At 38.6% G+C, this 16578-nt stretch overlaps 1 protein-coding gene across 2 annotated transcripts; it reads left to right on the forward strand.

Annotated features, from left to right (window-relative positions):
* Window positions 1-360: 360 nt before the first annotated feature.
* On the forward strand, window positions 361-15996 carry LOC134666529 (proton channel OtopLc-like). 2 transcript variants are annotated; one of them, XM_063523718.1, is made up of 11 exons: window positions 361-555; window positions 1201-1341; window positions 4277-4390; window positions 5557-5674; window positions 6089-6176; window positions 7664-7872; window positions 9072-9497; window positions 11420-11638; window positions 13068-13291; window positions 14739-14934; window positions 15806-15996. In XM_063523718.1, the coding sequence occupies exons 1-11, from the start codon at window positions 524-526 to the stop codon at window positions 15989-15991; spliced, it is 1953 nt and encodes a 650-aa protein (XP_063379788.1). In that variant the 5' UTR covers window positions 361-523; the 3' UTR covers window positions 15992-15996. The 2 variants fall into 2 exon arrangements, with proteins under 2 accessions (XP_063379788.1, XP_063379789.1); XM_063523719.1 differs by lacking the exons at window positions 361-555; window positions 1201-1341 and adding an exon at window positions 2675-2933.
* Window positions 15997-16578: the final 582 nt, after the last annotated feature.

Here is a 16578-nt window from a genome sequence, read left to right on the forward strand (position 1 = left end):
CAGATCGAGATAAATATATGAGTTTTAATACAAAAGATATTCTAATAAAACTTTCGAAATTGATTGCGTTTGCGTTGCATATCGTTGCGTTTCGTTGACGCGTTGGGTTCCAGAAGTACGAGTATTTTTTCCAAGAAACCGCGTGTCATCGATCTAACTAAAGGATGACTCACGTTAGACCGGGCCAGGCCCAGGCCGAGGCGTCCGACATGTCATTTTCTATGACAATTGATCGGTGCTTTCCATAAAAAACGAAGCGCCGGAAGCTCAGGCCCGGCCCCGGCTCGGTCTAGCGTGAGTCATCCAAGGTAAAGATACTGAACCACGGGAGAACGTCATCGGTGTCGTGCCTAATCCTCGAGATAAGCACTCTCTGCCTCTGAGATACTGCCAGATAACTTCTAAGACAATCTTTTGATCTCGCCGAAAATGCAACGTACGTAATGTGAAACTAAAGATAATTTAACCAATTTATTCACGATAAAAAACGCGTCGATTATCAGTACATGTGATAAATGCAGGTATGGAAGACGTCATCGAAGAAGATGTAGAATGGTGAGTACTTAATCAATGTGATCACCAATATACTTTATAATTAAATTAATAAAAAGAAAACCAAAAAAAATTGCTTCGGTAACATGCTAAAATAATTTTAAATTAAAAATCTTAAAAAATGAAATTTATTTAATTAGTTACGAAAGAGAGTGATCTAAACATATTGGATTTTATCGCTAATTGCAAAAAAACCTCAACTAACATTGGCACACTTAAGTATGTGCCTTTTTTCGTTTTAAGTAGTCAAATTTATTCTTTGTTTATCCGCAAGAATGCATAACATTTTATAGGTTCAATCACAAGACAATTTAAAAAAATCCAAAATATACGGCAAAGTTGACTTTACTGGCTACAAATACCTACATAAAACCTACGTAGTTTTAATTTTAGGTAAGGTGCATTTTATTCTAATTTTATTGTTAACCTACCTATGTTCTCGGTTTTTATAAAACCATAGCATTTGCATAAACAGTGCTATTTGGTGAAATGACACTGCCGATGATGACCAGAATGGAACAAGACGCGACAAGTATTTTAATTACCTCTCGGTTGTGTTGTAGTGTGTGTAATGTTTCGAGATGCACTATGGTTTGTGAAGTAGGTTTTATCTAATAAAGGTTATTTACAATGTTCGCTTTGTATCAGGATTCCGTCACCTGCGACGAGACGCAAATCATCACCAGCTCACGATGTCCTCCACCATCACTATGACCTAGGGCCTCATCATCATCACCACCCCGCAAAACAGTCCAGTACCAGCCTAGAGCGCAAAATACGACATAGCCGGTGAGAATATGAATAGGTACTGTGAGATCCTAATACTTATGAAAGTGCCCGGTTTTTTAATGATACATATATGTATATCTCTACACAACGCCAAGAACACGTGCTCAAGTCGTTCCGATCTGAAATATGCTAGTAGGCGACAATTCGAGTCGCTCTCAGTTGGATGCGGTCCAGAGGGAGAGTATTAGGGGAATAATAAAATAATTACCGTAAAACGGGGTGAGTTGGCTTGAAATCGAAGTTATAACCTGGATAAAAGTTTATTTGTATATGTGGCACATTGATTAATATACAAAAAAAGTGTTCCGGAGGTATGAATTTTATTAAAGAAGAAAAAATATGTCTAAAAATATTATCAAATTACTTTGAGAGCAACCTCAGCCCAAAAATTAAAGTAGCTACTCAAAAATGAAATTCTGGATTCGCAATCCAACTCCCCCCGCGAAACCTACTCACCCCGTTTTACGGTATGTGTGCCATAAGAGTAATTAAAAAAAAAAACTTCTTACTTAATTACATAATTACACGGATACATTCTATAAGTATATCTTGTTTAATTTCTCACCCGTATTGGATTTACCTACACGCTGCATATATTTAACCGTCATTACATTATTAACCGTCTTACAAAAAGTAGGAAGTTGTTTACAAAATAATCGCAGTCGGGTTTTTGAAAGGCTTTATGTTCGACCAGAACGTTAATTTATTTTTGCTATTAAATATAAGATGCAGCAGAACCCGAAGCAGGAGGTGGGCGCGTGTCTGAAAGTGACACCATGCCCGCTAATTACCAGCAAGGACAGCATCTTATAGCCGCAGCGAGTGCCCGGCTATAAGGTGATTTTTTTTTTGCTATGAGCTGCTGGCCAATCTAATAATCTTAATGCTAGAAAAAAGTAAATTACTTCCGATATTTTTGTAACTAAATATACTTTTAGGACAAGGTAACCTACGCCATTCGTTTTGGTATATAAAACTATTTAACTTAGGCAGGTATTCGACGTAGTCTATTTTTAATAACAATTTACATACAACTGGCATGACAAAGATATTAAAATGAATTAAGTAAAGTTTTTGTTTTGATCTAAAACTTATCGAATAATGAATTTTATTATACACTGGAAACTATACAATTAATTTCATGCAAACCTAATCGATTCTCGTACCTATATATTAAATGGTGATACAAAAATCCCCTTTTTATTTGTGAAGCATTTTCAACTGGACCTAATGATAATGACCCTCTGAATTTCACACATTTAGCTGTAGCTTGTTAAAGTATGACTTCTTATTGACATACATGTAGGTTCTTTACTGTCTAGTACGTTAGTCACTCACGGTGATGCGAACAGTGTGCTGTAGGCACTAGCAGAACCAACAACACCGCTCCACTGTTTAAGCCCTAAGTAATTAAAATCGATTCCTGTTAATTGGTTCAATCGAGAGGCGATGCGTGATCTGAAAAACCGGATGCAATAAAAATTGAATCTGCGCCAGGCCATGGCGAAAAATAAAGAGAAATCCAATCAAAATGCAGCTAAGGAGTGGCGGGAGAGGACTGAGCCGCTCCTTGCCGTGCCTGAGGATGAAAGGTGAGTCGCAGAGCCTCATTAAACCACTATTTCACGATAAACGGCGCAAACTAAACATCGTCGTTACTTTATATCGACAAGCCCCGCATAATTTGTGTTGCAGACCTCGAACATCTCTTAATGAACTAGGGAGAGATAACCGTATTATAACTAGGAACCGAGTATTGGTCTTCAAAATATTTTTAGTTTCTCCGTTTAAATACTAAGTACTTAGGTACACCATTAGTACCTAGTAAAACCATTAAATAGATAATATTTTAATGCGATCCGGCGGCATTTAATTCGGGTTTCATTTAGGTACTTTGTTATTGATAATTTAGCATTTTATTTCACCATGAGTTTTGTCGTCACATATACTCACTCGTACATACAACAATACTATGTACTTAAATTATAACAGGATTCTGGTGACCAGTATAAGGGTGAAACATGAGTTTGAAAATTTTAAACGACTTCTGCTAACACTGACTGCTGACATATAAGAAATATATAAATATATACATACTTACATGCAACATAGCACTTATATTAATACACAGTTACCGTTCAAGTTACTACGGAAGGTCTTACTCGTAACGTAACTAACTAGCTCAAAAGGTATGCGTTTGAATGCAATGAATAAATAAACTTGAAATATTCCGAATAGGTATGGTACATTGTGCGATTTCCAATAAGCCTGGTTAAATATTGACCAGATGCTGCAGCGGTCACGGTACCAGTAGCACAGTCCACTATAAAGAGCAATGAACAAATACATATGTATATGTTACGGACAACTTGATAAATCCGGTGACTATATGAATTATTTTATTTTATTTTGCATGATGAATCACTTTAACCGGTCAGTTTGAATAATGATCATTGAAACTTCATGATATATTCGTAAAACAACTACCAGTACCTAGAAATACATTTTGGTAGGTTTAAATATTTGCTCTACACCCTTTTCAATTACCTACATTTACACCCGATTCATAGGCATAAATGATGCCGCATAATCAATCATCCGGCATTCACAAAATTTAATATAAGTACACGTTACGTAGTTAGAAATAGATAAACATTTTTTTATTTCTTTGAGGAGAGTTCTCAATTGTAGCTTATTCTAGAGGAAACGTGGAATAAGAAAAAAACAACGGGTTGCACTCCGGGAGTGCCGGCAGAAGTGAAAACTGAAAACACTGTAACAGTTTTTCGATCAGGTCACGGTCCGTCTTACGTCTTACGAATCTTACGGTCACGTGACCTGTCGCGAGTTTAACATTTTATCCTCATCACAAAAAGTGCACAGGGCCGCTAAAGAAATTTCACTTAAAAAAAATGAAATGCCATGTTGTTTTCAGAGAGCACCCGCCACACTCGCTGCCGCGGCTGAGTGTCGTGCCGCCCTGCAGCCACAGCTCCAGCGTGGACCCACTACCCTCGAAGCCGCAACGGGTTCCGCTCTCGCATGGCGAGTAAGTACCTACCTACTTAGACAAGATACACAACCTAACAATATTTGTAAATAAAGTGGCTCTTTATTTTAATTTAATTTACTTTAGAGTTAGTTTGTATTATTATTTTTAAACTAATTTGTGACGTTTCACGGCAAAAGGTACCTTATGGTGGCTGGCGCTTACGTCGCATAGCGCCGCAATAATATTGGAGCGGCGTTAATAATAGCGGAAGCGCCAACCGCCATAAAAAAGGTACCTTTACCCGTGGGACGTCACATTTTATGTTTTACATTTATTTAGTAGTGTTGTAATAAATATTGTTCCCCATTAAAAAAAGAGTGTATGAATATTGCCTGACATTGTTTAGATCAGTGCTCCACACAATCAAATATAGAACAGCAATTAGGCCAGTCAAATTAGATTTTTCCAGGAGTTAATTCCCAGCAAGCTAGAAATCGTCTTAATACCTTTATTTGGTTCTAAATTAGTGTAATCCGAGTTTGCTCCATTCCAGGAGTTGTGGAAACATTTTTGCTCTTTTTCAGTTTATAGGTTATGGTTCAAAAACGGTACGTCCGACAGAAAATTTGCTCTAATCATGGTAAAAATTGACATTTGAGGATTCAAAAGATACCTTAATATGAATTCGTAGTCAAAGATTGTAGAAGATGGCCACCACTTTTTTTTGTATAATCGTGTTAAAATCCGAAGTTTTTTTCACCAATGTCTGATCCACAACAACCTTACTTGTGAGATTATTGATGGTGGGTTGCTTTTGCATGAAGTGGTTTTGTCAATCCAAGATAAAATGTAACTCCCAAGGCTCCTAAAAATTATCCACACTCCCTGAGATAGAGCAAACTCGTATTATAATACGCATTTAGGACCAAATGAAGGTATTAAAATGATTCCCAGCTTGCTGGCAATTAATTCCTCAAAAAGCTTTTTTGGATCTAATTTGACTGGCCTATATATATACAATGAAATCACACAGCTAAACTTTGATCGGTCATCATTTGGGTTACATAATTATTTCCGCATAATTTTCAAATCTAATTTGTAAATCAGCGTACTAAATGTATCAGTGAATATTTAATTAATCGAGTAAGCTTTCCTGACTAATATTCATTAGCATTTGTGGCAGATAATTTCATTAATTGAAACAATATATCATTTTGTTTTAGCGAATCAATGACGGTGGTGTTGTCAGCATTTTATGCAAAACTATTAATAGTTCTAGGAGTGGCGCTGCCTATTACAAGTACTATACAGAATGAACTTTACACTAATTTCACTTCGGACGTAAGTATTCGATATCAATTGTGTCATTTTATAATGTATTTACTTGGTATGAAAACTGAGGCCCTGCCGCGAAAATGTCTGTATCTGCCTCTCTGTCGCTTGAATAAGCAAGAGCGATAAAGAGACAGATAGAGTCAGACCAAGAATAGTCTGCAGCGGATTTGATAGCCCACGCAGTGAAAGTGTTATTTTAAACGTCAAACTTCTATGATATTATGACGTATAAATAACACTTGCACTGCGTGAGCTATCAAATCCGCTGCAGACATTTTTTGGTCCGACTCTAACGAAATTTCGATTTTCGTTTTTGCGGTAGGCCTTCAGTACACATTTATCTAGAGTCAATCCAAAATGTGCATGTCTTGTTCATGGGTTAACAACGATAGGTACCTACTTCAACAACTTTGGTTTCAGATTTTTACTATTTATTTATACGTGGTGAGCATGTTGTTTTTGGCATACACATTCTGCCATCTAAAAATAGCAAAGAAGGAATGCGATGGTAAGCATAATTGTAGTATTTTAACTTACTTATCCAGTGTTATCCATCCACCGTTCCAATATAGTCTAAGATAGCTGTCGCTGGGCACTTCTTTTTACACGACTGCCCAAACAAAAAAAATGTATTGTTTTATATACCTATATTTGAACATAGAATTTAGAAAAATAAAAAAACACGTAAGAATTGGACTAGCGTACTGTATATATAACACTGATATCACTAGGTACCTAAATGATATTGCTCTTCTGAAATTAGGTACTGATTAACTGATACAAAACTTTGTTCACGGAACACTTATCACTAGATAAACCTTATATGTAAAACAAATCCCCCCTCCGCGTCTGTCCGTTTGTATGTTTTTTCGCAATAAACTCAAAAACTACTGAACGGAATTTCATGCGGTTTTCACTTATCAATAGAGTGATTCTAGAGGAAGGTTTAGGTGAAAAATTTGTTAACCCGTGCGAAGCCGGGGCGGGTCGTTAGTAACTAATTATATCAATTCTAAAATCGCGTAACTTCTCTAGTACCTATTTATTTCTACCAGTGATTTCTACGTTTTTTCAATTTTATTAAATATAGGTACTCGGTAACTGACATGGCAAATTGAGTAATCTACTGCCATGTAAAACAACAGTTGTAGATAAGTATAAATTGTTATATCACATCATTGTGGCACAGAACGTGTTAATTAGGATGCCACTGTACGTATTGCCCATAGATCTAATGTATGTTAATAGATTCATAGTTACCATTTGGCTACAAATACCAAGGCAGGAAATAATTTAGTAAGCTAGGAGATTCAGTTCACGCGGTCGTGCATATCCTAATCGTTTAATTTAATCCTTTCGTGAATTATTATATCGATGATTGAACGAACTTACGCAGTGTGGGATTCCGTAGTAAATAGGTAGTCCATTCGTAACAATAGACGGACTTAAAAGAGGGCCTTAAATAGATACTATAGACATAACAATAACAAGCAAAATTGAGTATCTTCGCAGCAATTACGTCCTTTTACTGTGAAGAGAAAATTTTTCGCGAAAACTAAAAAATGGCTTAACAAAGGGTTCAAAAAAGTTTTAATTTAAAGTCTATTTAAAGTCTACTTTCACGTTTCTTTAGTCACGGGTCAAAGTTTAGCAGGATGTGGACACAATTTTTGACTTTTGGACCAATTAATATTTGGACGAAAATATTGTTTTTACTCGTATCAAAACACCTATCTTTTTCAAATACCGGGATGAATAGGATCGGTGGGGTGTATAGGAATAAAAACCGAGATTTAAAAACTGACCATTTCGTTTAAATGTCAACTTTTTATTTAAACCTATGCTGTATATAGGTCCTCATAGGTCCATACGGCCATTCAGGCAGTCATATTAAATAGAACGGTGATTGTTGCAGCCAGATTGTGGGTAGAATATGTCAAGGTGTACCTAAGACAGATACAATAACTGTGTATATACTTAATGATCTTTCAACAGAGAACGCAGCCCGCACCCGCTACGGGAGCTTCTACTTGCACATGGGCGTGGCAGGGTTCTCTGTCGGGTCCATCATCTACTCGTGCCTGCAGGTTGGGGGCTACTTCGACCTGGGCGGGGACTGCCGCCTGGTCATTGTCGCGGTCAAGCCGGCGCTCCGGATACTCTTCATGGTCGCTCAGACTGTCTTCATATTTTCGTACACCGACGTAAGCTCGCGTTGAAAACGCACAACCCAATTTGATTTGACAAATAGACATAGGTGATGTGGCTAGGGGTGCATACTTAAAGGTCTATACTATATGGTACAATCAAGTACTTATAAAAATATGGGTGCACACATCATACTCAAAAATATATCCCATAGCTCTAAAATCAGCGAATTAAGAACTAATGAGACATATTTTTGAATAAGTTGTATGCACCCATATTTTTACACTTGACTGTAGGTACCTATTTTATCACGACAAAGCCTAAGGTGAAGCTAGCTAAACTGAAAACGATGAATGGCTAAAAAATTAGACGACGCGTGAATAAGGTAACCAAACACATGCAGGCACGAACCCCAGGGGTGCACATGTCCACTATAGTTAAGTGTCTAGACAATTCAATAAAAATATGTTAAGTATATACTACATTTTTTTCGAGCTAAGAATGTCCCACTGCTGGGCCAAGGCTCTCTTTCCACATATGCCGGTGTCGATCCGTCTCCCACCAGCTCAGTTCCTATCAGAGAAGTCATCTCGCCATCGCCGTTAATGTTTGCTGCATGCGACCGCAGATTCGATTTTCTGGGACCCAATTTGCTTGTTATTTTTCTACATGTTTACTACATTCAGACTTTTCTTTATTTATATTAACGTCAATCAACTCCAAAACTTGTTTACCGTCTTTGTCATGTACAATTCGTACAAATAATGCTCTAATAGGGCAACCACGTTTTTGCATGCGCTAACGCTAAATACAAATATCGAACAGCATGTTACTGAAAAGTGCTCGCAGCTTCGACATTGTTACAATTTTATTTACTTACACTTACTTGCGCATTTTCTTGCAATTAGGTTCACGTCTCTACTGAGACACTAGACTGGACAGACCCACAACTCATGGTTTGTTAAGTTCAATCCTTATCCATATAAGAGAACAATAAAGTAATTATATACTTACCTAAATACATGCACACAGGGTCAATGGCGTCTATGGATTTGCCGAAATCCACTATTTTACTAGTCTCTGAGCTTCTCCATAATTACTTAGGTAACTTAAATTACAAGTTAGTTAAGTAGTACATATACATATTTTACTATTTTAAATACGCCTTACGTACTGTAGCCAGAGAGACAATACTAAAAACACTTCGCTACTTTCTAAAGCCCAACAATAAGTGCCGTTTAACTTTTTATTGCAGATATTGGACCCGATGCGAGGCGTAGTGTTGGACAGGTTCGGCTTAATGCACTTAATCGCCACGAACGTGTGTGAATGGCTGAACGTCGTGATCCAGGAGACGAGAGACGATATAATTGCTGTCGCGTACGACCGGCCGCCGCTCCTCCGATACGCCAACATAAGCGGACCCTCCAAACTGGTCATAGTCGACCGACAGGACAACGTTACATTCATAGAGCAACATTACAATAATGGAACTTCGTCAGGATTGTACGACAACATTACGATCAAAAATGATACGTGGCATTGTAACGTCTCTGATATGATTACACCATTGATAAGAAACGTGAACCCGTATTTGAGGCCATGCGGTGTAGAATACAGCCTGCTCTGCTCTATAATAATCGTTGTCATTTGGAATGACATCTGCACAGTGCCGGGATCGGTATGTATCATAATTGCTATCAGGCGCGGATCCACCGTTGTGGGCACGGTGGGCATGCCCACAACCCTAATAGGGTGCCCTATTGACTCCCCGAGTAGCATTACGCCGATTTTTGTTTCGCAGACGCTTTGGCAGAGGAACATTTGGCAAATACCTGAATATAACTAGTGGCTCTGAGCTGTAGACCTCGCAAGCATACCTTATTAGGACCGTGTACGACGATAGCGCCACACAGCGCCTTGATCAATCAACGTAACGAAAATTTTAATTTATTCAGAACAAAAAAAGAAATACGAAGTTTAAGTTTTTTGCCATTTTCTCTGTAAGCATGTCTATAAAAGAAAATACTCTTATGATATCGATACGACTATTTGTTTATAAGCGAGGTATCACGAAACCGCCATTTTTTTACATTTCCAAAAACTGGATCGAAAAATGAATTCTATTAACTCATAGAATCTAGTCACAAAATTTCGCGAGAATTGGTTGAGAAATTGTGACCTGTAGAGGAGAACATCCGGACATACGAAAGCAAAATGCCTGAGTCAAAACGTAGACCTTCGCTACGCTTCGGTCAATTATAGAAAATATAATGTAGTGTGATCGCTAATGGAGTGCCACTTAACAAAAACTTTTTAAAAAAGTTATAAAACGTTACTCGACTAAAGGTTGCTTGATGAAAAGATTACGCTAGCAAATGAAATTCTTCTTAATATTTTTTAAATGGTCTGCTAATTTACATAGAAGCAAACTGAATGATATGTGAATCAAGATGCTACCAAAAGTTACATCGACGTATAATTGACTCTGCGAAACGATTTTCGGCAAAACTTTGTAAACGAATCGACAATCTGCAAAAAAATGGTCGGGAAATCATTAGGGTAAGCACCCCGGCTGAATACAGAGCCCTAGTTATTTGCAAGAATATAGATTATTCAGTAACATGGCCAATTATTTCTAGCTTAATGCCAGCTGTTAATTTACAGCCGAAGGAGTTTTTAGCTAAAAAGTGTCATTGTATGGAACTTGCTAACTATGTAAACAAAAGTCACTAGTAAATTGACATTCAGAGACTATTTTAATATGACAAAGAGAGTGTATAAGGGAGAAGTGGAAGGGGGAGTTGGAAGGGGTAGACCTCGGCGGACTTTATCTGATCAAATCGGGGAAATCCTGAAGAAAGGCCAGGTCAAGAGCACCCTAAACCGGCGAGCGTGTATGAGGAATGTTATGTATGAATGTGAAGGAAGCGAAAGAGGTATGTCAGGATCGTAGCAAGTGGAAATCCGTGGTCTCTGCCAACCCCTCCGGGAAATAGGCGTGATTATATGTATGTATGTATGTATGTATGTATGTATTTTAATATGGCGGTTTGTTTACATAGTTAACAAGTTCCATAGAATGACTATCTAAGTGTGCATAGACTGAAATAAATCGCTTGAGATCCCTCTACGAATTTATTGGTTGGGGAATCATCAGGTACCCTCGACTCGCACTTGGCCGATTTTGGAGTGGCTGTGACCACAACCTTTTTTGAGGGCTGGATCCGCGCCTGATTGCTATGTACATAATACCTATACTTATTCAATGCCGAGTAAGTACTTAGTATTTTTACCCGACTATGGACAAAAGCAAAAGGGGCACTTTTACACTTTAAGGTGGTAACAGCCAATCGTGGACGATAACATCCATAGTATTATGTAGGTACGGCTTTATCCATCTTTATCCTTGTGATAAAATGTCACTTTTTAACACCGTAGGATAGAAAGTGACGAACTTCAGTTCGTTTTATCACGCTGTCACGTAGACAAGAACGACCATCAACTGGTTTGTCGTGACGATAAATGGTATATTTACCGTAGACGACCACTATCAAGTAAGTAGGTAAGGTACCTATAAAAGCGGTTGTTTTTTTGTTTCAGAAATCAATGCCAACGCGGTCAGTAAACTCGTCGCCAAGTAGGGATCCTAAAGAAACGCTCTTGCGCATGAAGTCTAGCAACCACTTCTCGGTGGACTGCGGCAGCGCGCACAAGGGGCTGTTCATGGGCGTGGCCGTGCTGGCCGGGACCATCGTCAGCCTCATGCTGTTCAACGGCCTCTTCCAGAATAAGAAACACGTGGAACTCGCGTTACTACAGGTATATGGTTTTTACTCGTGTGGTAATGATACAATTGCTTCGAAAGATAATTATTAATTTAAGGGATCGTCGTACACTAATCTAACATCAAAAAGGCTTGTGTTTGTGTTGTGGGTAGGTACTAGACGGCGATAGATATAACTAGCAATGCACGCACGAGAACTTTCCAAAGTTGCGAAACTTTCCACATGAGAAATTCTCGGTAACTTCTGAGAATGTTCTCGAGAACGAGAATTTATTTATTTATCGTAGTTTATACCATGAATATTCACGATAGTTTAGGTGTAGTCCTTACCCCCAGAAAATTCCGACTTTTGGTCGTCCGCTTCCGGTCAGAAAAATGTATGACGGCCCGGCCAAACGGTCAGACTTAGGTGGGGGGTGCTCGACCAAATGTCATAGACGGACCCTGGCAGTTTTTGACGCCGCCATTTTTTTTCAATATGGCCGACTTTTTTTTACTTTTTTAATTTTGTCCTAGCGCGCTGAAATTTTGGTCACGAAATCTCGGGGTCCCCTAGATACCTACAAAAAAATGCTACAATTGCGGGAAAACTGGCCACTTTTATTTTGTATGGCAACTTTTAAACGGTGCGTGATAGGTGGGGAGTGCTCGACCAAATGTCATAGAGGGCCCCAAGACAAAATAAATTGCATTAAAAAAAAATCAAAATGGCCGACTTTTTTTTTATTTTTTCAAGTTGGTCCGAGCGCGCTGAGATTTGGCATGGCGGGAGACAGAGGCCTCTAGATTCTAAAGAAACAAAAAAAAAATTTGGAAAAAATTGTCGAAAGTCGAAATGTTCTCTGATATACAGTGAGAATTTAAGCAACTTATTGGTAAATTTATCACATCAACAAAATAGCTAACTGTAATAGACAATAATATATGCATAATAACATTTAGTTTTAAGTTATGCCTATTTAAACTTTATTTCAAGTATATTCTCTTGTTTAAACAATAATTTCCATGTTGCAGGAATGTTCTGAGAACATTCTCGAGAACGTTTCCGCTTTTTGGGAATGTTCTGCAATTTGTACATTGCTAGATATAACTCAGGAACAATCATCTGTGATAATGATAAATACACATTATCACCAGAATTCGAACCCACCTGTTTCAAAAAAGGCAAGTGATGTTTTGTAGTCTGTAAGAATAATTATGTACATATTTATAGGTACATATGTACATATGTAAAGTGTCATTCACATGGAACTTGCTAACTATGTAAACAAAGGTCACTAGTAAATTCATCATTGAGAGTCAATTTCAATATGGCGGTTTGTTTACATAGTTAGCAAGTTCCATAGAATGACACTTTATGTATGAGTATTGATGTTGTTATGTATGAGTAGTGGGCCTTTGGTAGTAGACCTGGTAATAAAAATTATTATATATTTTTTAGTAAATTATGTTACTAATTTATAGATAAACGTGTGGGAGACGATCCTGTTCCTCCTGATGGGTGCGGGGTCGGCGGCGTGCATCCGCCGCATGCGCACGCTGCCGCTGCGCCGCGCCGCCGCCGCCATGCCGCTCGAGCACGCGCTGCTGCTCGTCACGCAGTGCGGCGTCTACCTTTACTACCTGTTCCAGATCATTGGGGCCGGCTTCCTTATACAGCGGTACCCGGAAGGCCGCAGGGCTACAAGGTACAATATTTATTCCAAATACAGTCGCATGGCCGGATTTTTCGCCTTTTTTTTCCTTTACAAAGCCCGAGCCTAGAGTCCCAGGCAACCTAGCAATAGTTTTGAGATGGAGAAGGGGGCGCTCCTAAATTCTAAGTGCCATACCAAGTGCCTAATATTTTTGGTACGCAACCCTAAAAAAAACCGGGCAAGTGCGAGTCGGACTCGCGCACGAAGGGTTCCGTACCATAAAGCAAAAAAAAAACGGAAAAATATGCAAAAAGAAAACGGTCACCCATCCAAGTACTGACCACGCCCGACGTAGCTTAACTTTGGTCAAAAATCACGTTTGCTGTATGGGAGCCCCACTTAAATCTTTATTTTATTCTGTTTTTAGTATTTGTTGTTATAGCGGCAACAGAAATACATCATCTGTGAAAATTTCAACTGTCTAGCTATCACGGTTCGTGAGATACAGCCTGGTGACAGACAGACGGACAGACGGACGGACGGACAGCGAAGTCTTAGTAATAGGGTCCCGTTTTACCCTTTGGGTACGGAACCCTAAAAAGTAAGTACCTATAGTCTAATTTTACAGTTCCATAGTCAAGCGTCATATCATATGTGCGAAAAAAGTTATATCTATTTTGTGGTACGAGCGAGCGTCCTTCGTCCTTCATGATAATAGACACACGACACGTCACTACATCGCGCAAATCAATTCATTTGCATATTGCGATGCTCTGATTCAATTTCAGCCTGAAGCAGCACGACGTTTAAAATCAGTTCTCACCATACTGCAACTGCATAAAATATGTGTATTAGGTACAGATTTTGAGACAAGTAATTTTAGCATATGTACAAATCTTCAGGAAAGACAACTTTTTGCTTTTATTACTAAATCCTACGTCTAACACATTCACTGCCAGCGACCCGATAGGCTTTTCGCTACATACAGTTTTTCCTGAGTTACGCTCGTAGCGCGTAAGTATAGCTCGCGCTGGCACTGAATGTGCTAAGCAGCGGATAACTAAACAACAATATTAATTAGGTACGTATTCGCCCCACTCCCATGTACGCTCCACTTCCAGTCCAAGTCCAATTGACCAGACCAGTAACTGTGCAGTCTCAGTCAATGTTCGGTCAAAGTTAGAGTCAGGACCGAAACCTTTTTAGGGTTCCGAAGGTAATCAAAATGGCAAAAACGGAACCCTTATAATATTGTCATGTCCGTCAGTCTAAATAAAGTTATCTTTTAATGAAATTTGAGAATTAAGTGTACGCTACGATTGTTATGCACCGCGTCCGCTACTTAGTTTAGAATATTAAAAAAATTGCCGTCTCATCTCTCGTTAAAATTTTGTCCCAACTCCCCACGTACAATTTTTTTATACTAGTTAAGTAGGCACTATATTTTTTGGGGAACTCATTAATACCAAGTTAGTTTCAGGATTAATTCTCCCTTCAGAATCTTGTCGCCTCTATGCGCGGTGATCCAAAGCTCATGCCAGACGCTACTGGTGCTGGACGCGTGGTCGCGGCGCTGCGCGGACGGCGGCCCGCGCGCCGGCCGACAGCTCGTCACCTTCCTGCTCGTTGGCAACTTCGCGCTCTGGCTGCTCAACCGGGTGAAGAACGCCAGAGCAGAGTTCCATCCACTGCAAGTAGGTTTCATCCACTCCAAGTATGTTCCATCCACTGCAAGTAGGTTTCATCCACTGCAAGTAGGTTCCATCCACTGCAAGTAGGTTTCATCCACTGCCATTAGGTTCCATCCACTGCAAGTAGGTTTCATCCACTCCAAGTAGGTTCTATCCACTGCAAGTAGGTTCCATTCAATACTGTCTACAGGCGCCGTGACTCAGAGCTTGACACAGATTGGTGCTGGATGAGTGGATTGGGTGGTTGCAACAAATGCAGGTCGCATAATCAGATCTTACAAATATAATTATGCATTATAAATGCGCCTCCTAGTTCACGTTCGAGAAATGGGCCCATCCATGGTTATTATGACAGAGTCTAGTATAAACTAATTATTGAAGTAGGTACATATACGTCATATACATACATTGTATAGACGACGTCACTTTATAAGCGCCACTTGCACTATTCACTAACCCGGGGTTAAACCTGGAGTTACCATGGTTACCAGTACAATTTAACACTCGGATTAACCGGTTAACCCCATATGGATATAAGCTTTTAGTTAACCTTGCCCTGTTAGTACGTTAGTGTGGGTCAAAATCTTGGAAGCTAAATTTAAAGTAAGTCCTTCCCGATTTCCGATTGAGCTGAAATTTTGCATACCTACATAAAGTAGGCACTTACCTAATATATATATATATATATATATATATATATATATATATATATATATATATATATATATGTAAATTGGATGGTATTACGCAAAATAATTGTTTGGGATTGCTAGAATTGTCTCGATGAGTAGGTATTTAGTTGCCTGTGGAAAAGTACAGTCAACTATAAAAGCTTATACCAAAATATTAATTTATGCCAAAAACTTATTTGCAGATGGAGTTCTACGGAGTGTGGGCGTGGACCTTAATCACCCACGTGTCAGTGCCGCTATTGGTGTGCTACAGGTTTCAAGCCACTGTCTGCTTTTACGAAATATGGAAAAACTCTTATAAGAGGAAAAAAGAACTGCGCGACACCGATTTTGATCAAGTTGAATTAAAGACATATCACATAGCCTAGAATAAACCATTGTCTACACGAATTGATAGCTTTTTTTTTAATTGTTCTTCTTCTTCAGTCGGTCCCTTAATACTGAGGATCGTGACATCATATCCTTCTGTTGAAGACCAGGTTCCTCCATAGGGTTCTTTTAATTGTTAGATAATCCCAATTTGCATTCAACGGGTTACTCGGTAATTACTAATTAGTCGAAACATCACTCCGATGTTTTGATACGTTTCGAGGTTTCTGTACTGCAATAACCTTGTCTTGCTTTCCAAAATGGTACAGAAAAGCTTACACAAGTGCATACTTCAAAATTAATTATAGTTTGTCAAAGAACTGTCTCATTTCAATCATAGACAGAGAGAATCATACTGTCTTTGTCTTACACTAGTACTAGCACCCAAAAGAAAAGGATGAGTATAATTTTCCTGGTTCTTACTGACTGACATATTGGTTTAACCAACTATAAATTTGTTTGCTTTTAATTAAAAAAAATCAATTAAAAAATAGTTGAGAAGAAACATTGATGTGGGAGGTGACTTAAAGATACAATTCATATAGTTAACGGCTCCATTAGCATATTATAAGCTGTTCAAACCACG

Source organism: Cydia fagiglandana, chromosome 8, assembly GCF_963556715.1.
Source record: "Cydia fagiglandana chromosome 8, ilCydFagi1.1, whole genome shotgun sequence".
NCBI classification, from domain to species: Eukaryota; Metazoa; Arthropoda; class Insecta; order Lepidoptera; family Tortricidae; genus Cydia; species Cydia fagiglandana.

Coding starts and splice junctions, on each gene's coding strand:
- LOC134666529 (XM_063523718.1), top strand. CDS start 524: ATGGAAGACGTCATCGAAGAAGATGTAGAATG. Junction 556..1,200: donor ATCGAAGAAGATGTAGAATG/GTGAGTACTTAA, acceptor GCTTTGTATCAG/GATTCCGTCACCTGCGACGA. Junction 9,498..11,419: donor TCTGCACAGTGCCGGGATCG/GTATGTATCATA, acceptor TTTTTGTTTCAG/AAATCAATGCCAACGCGGTC.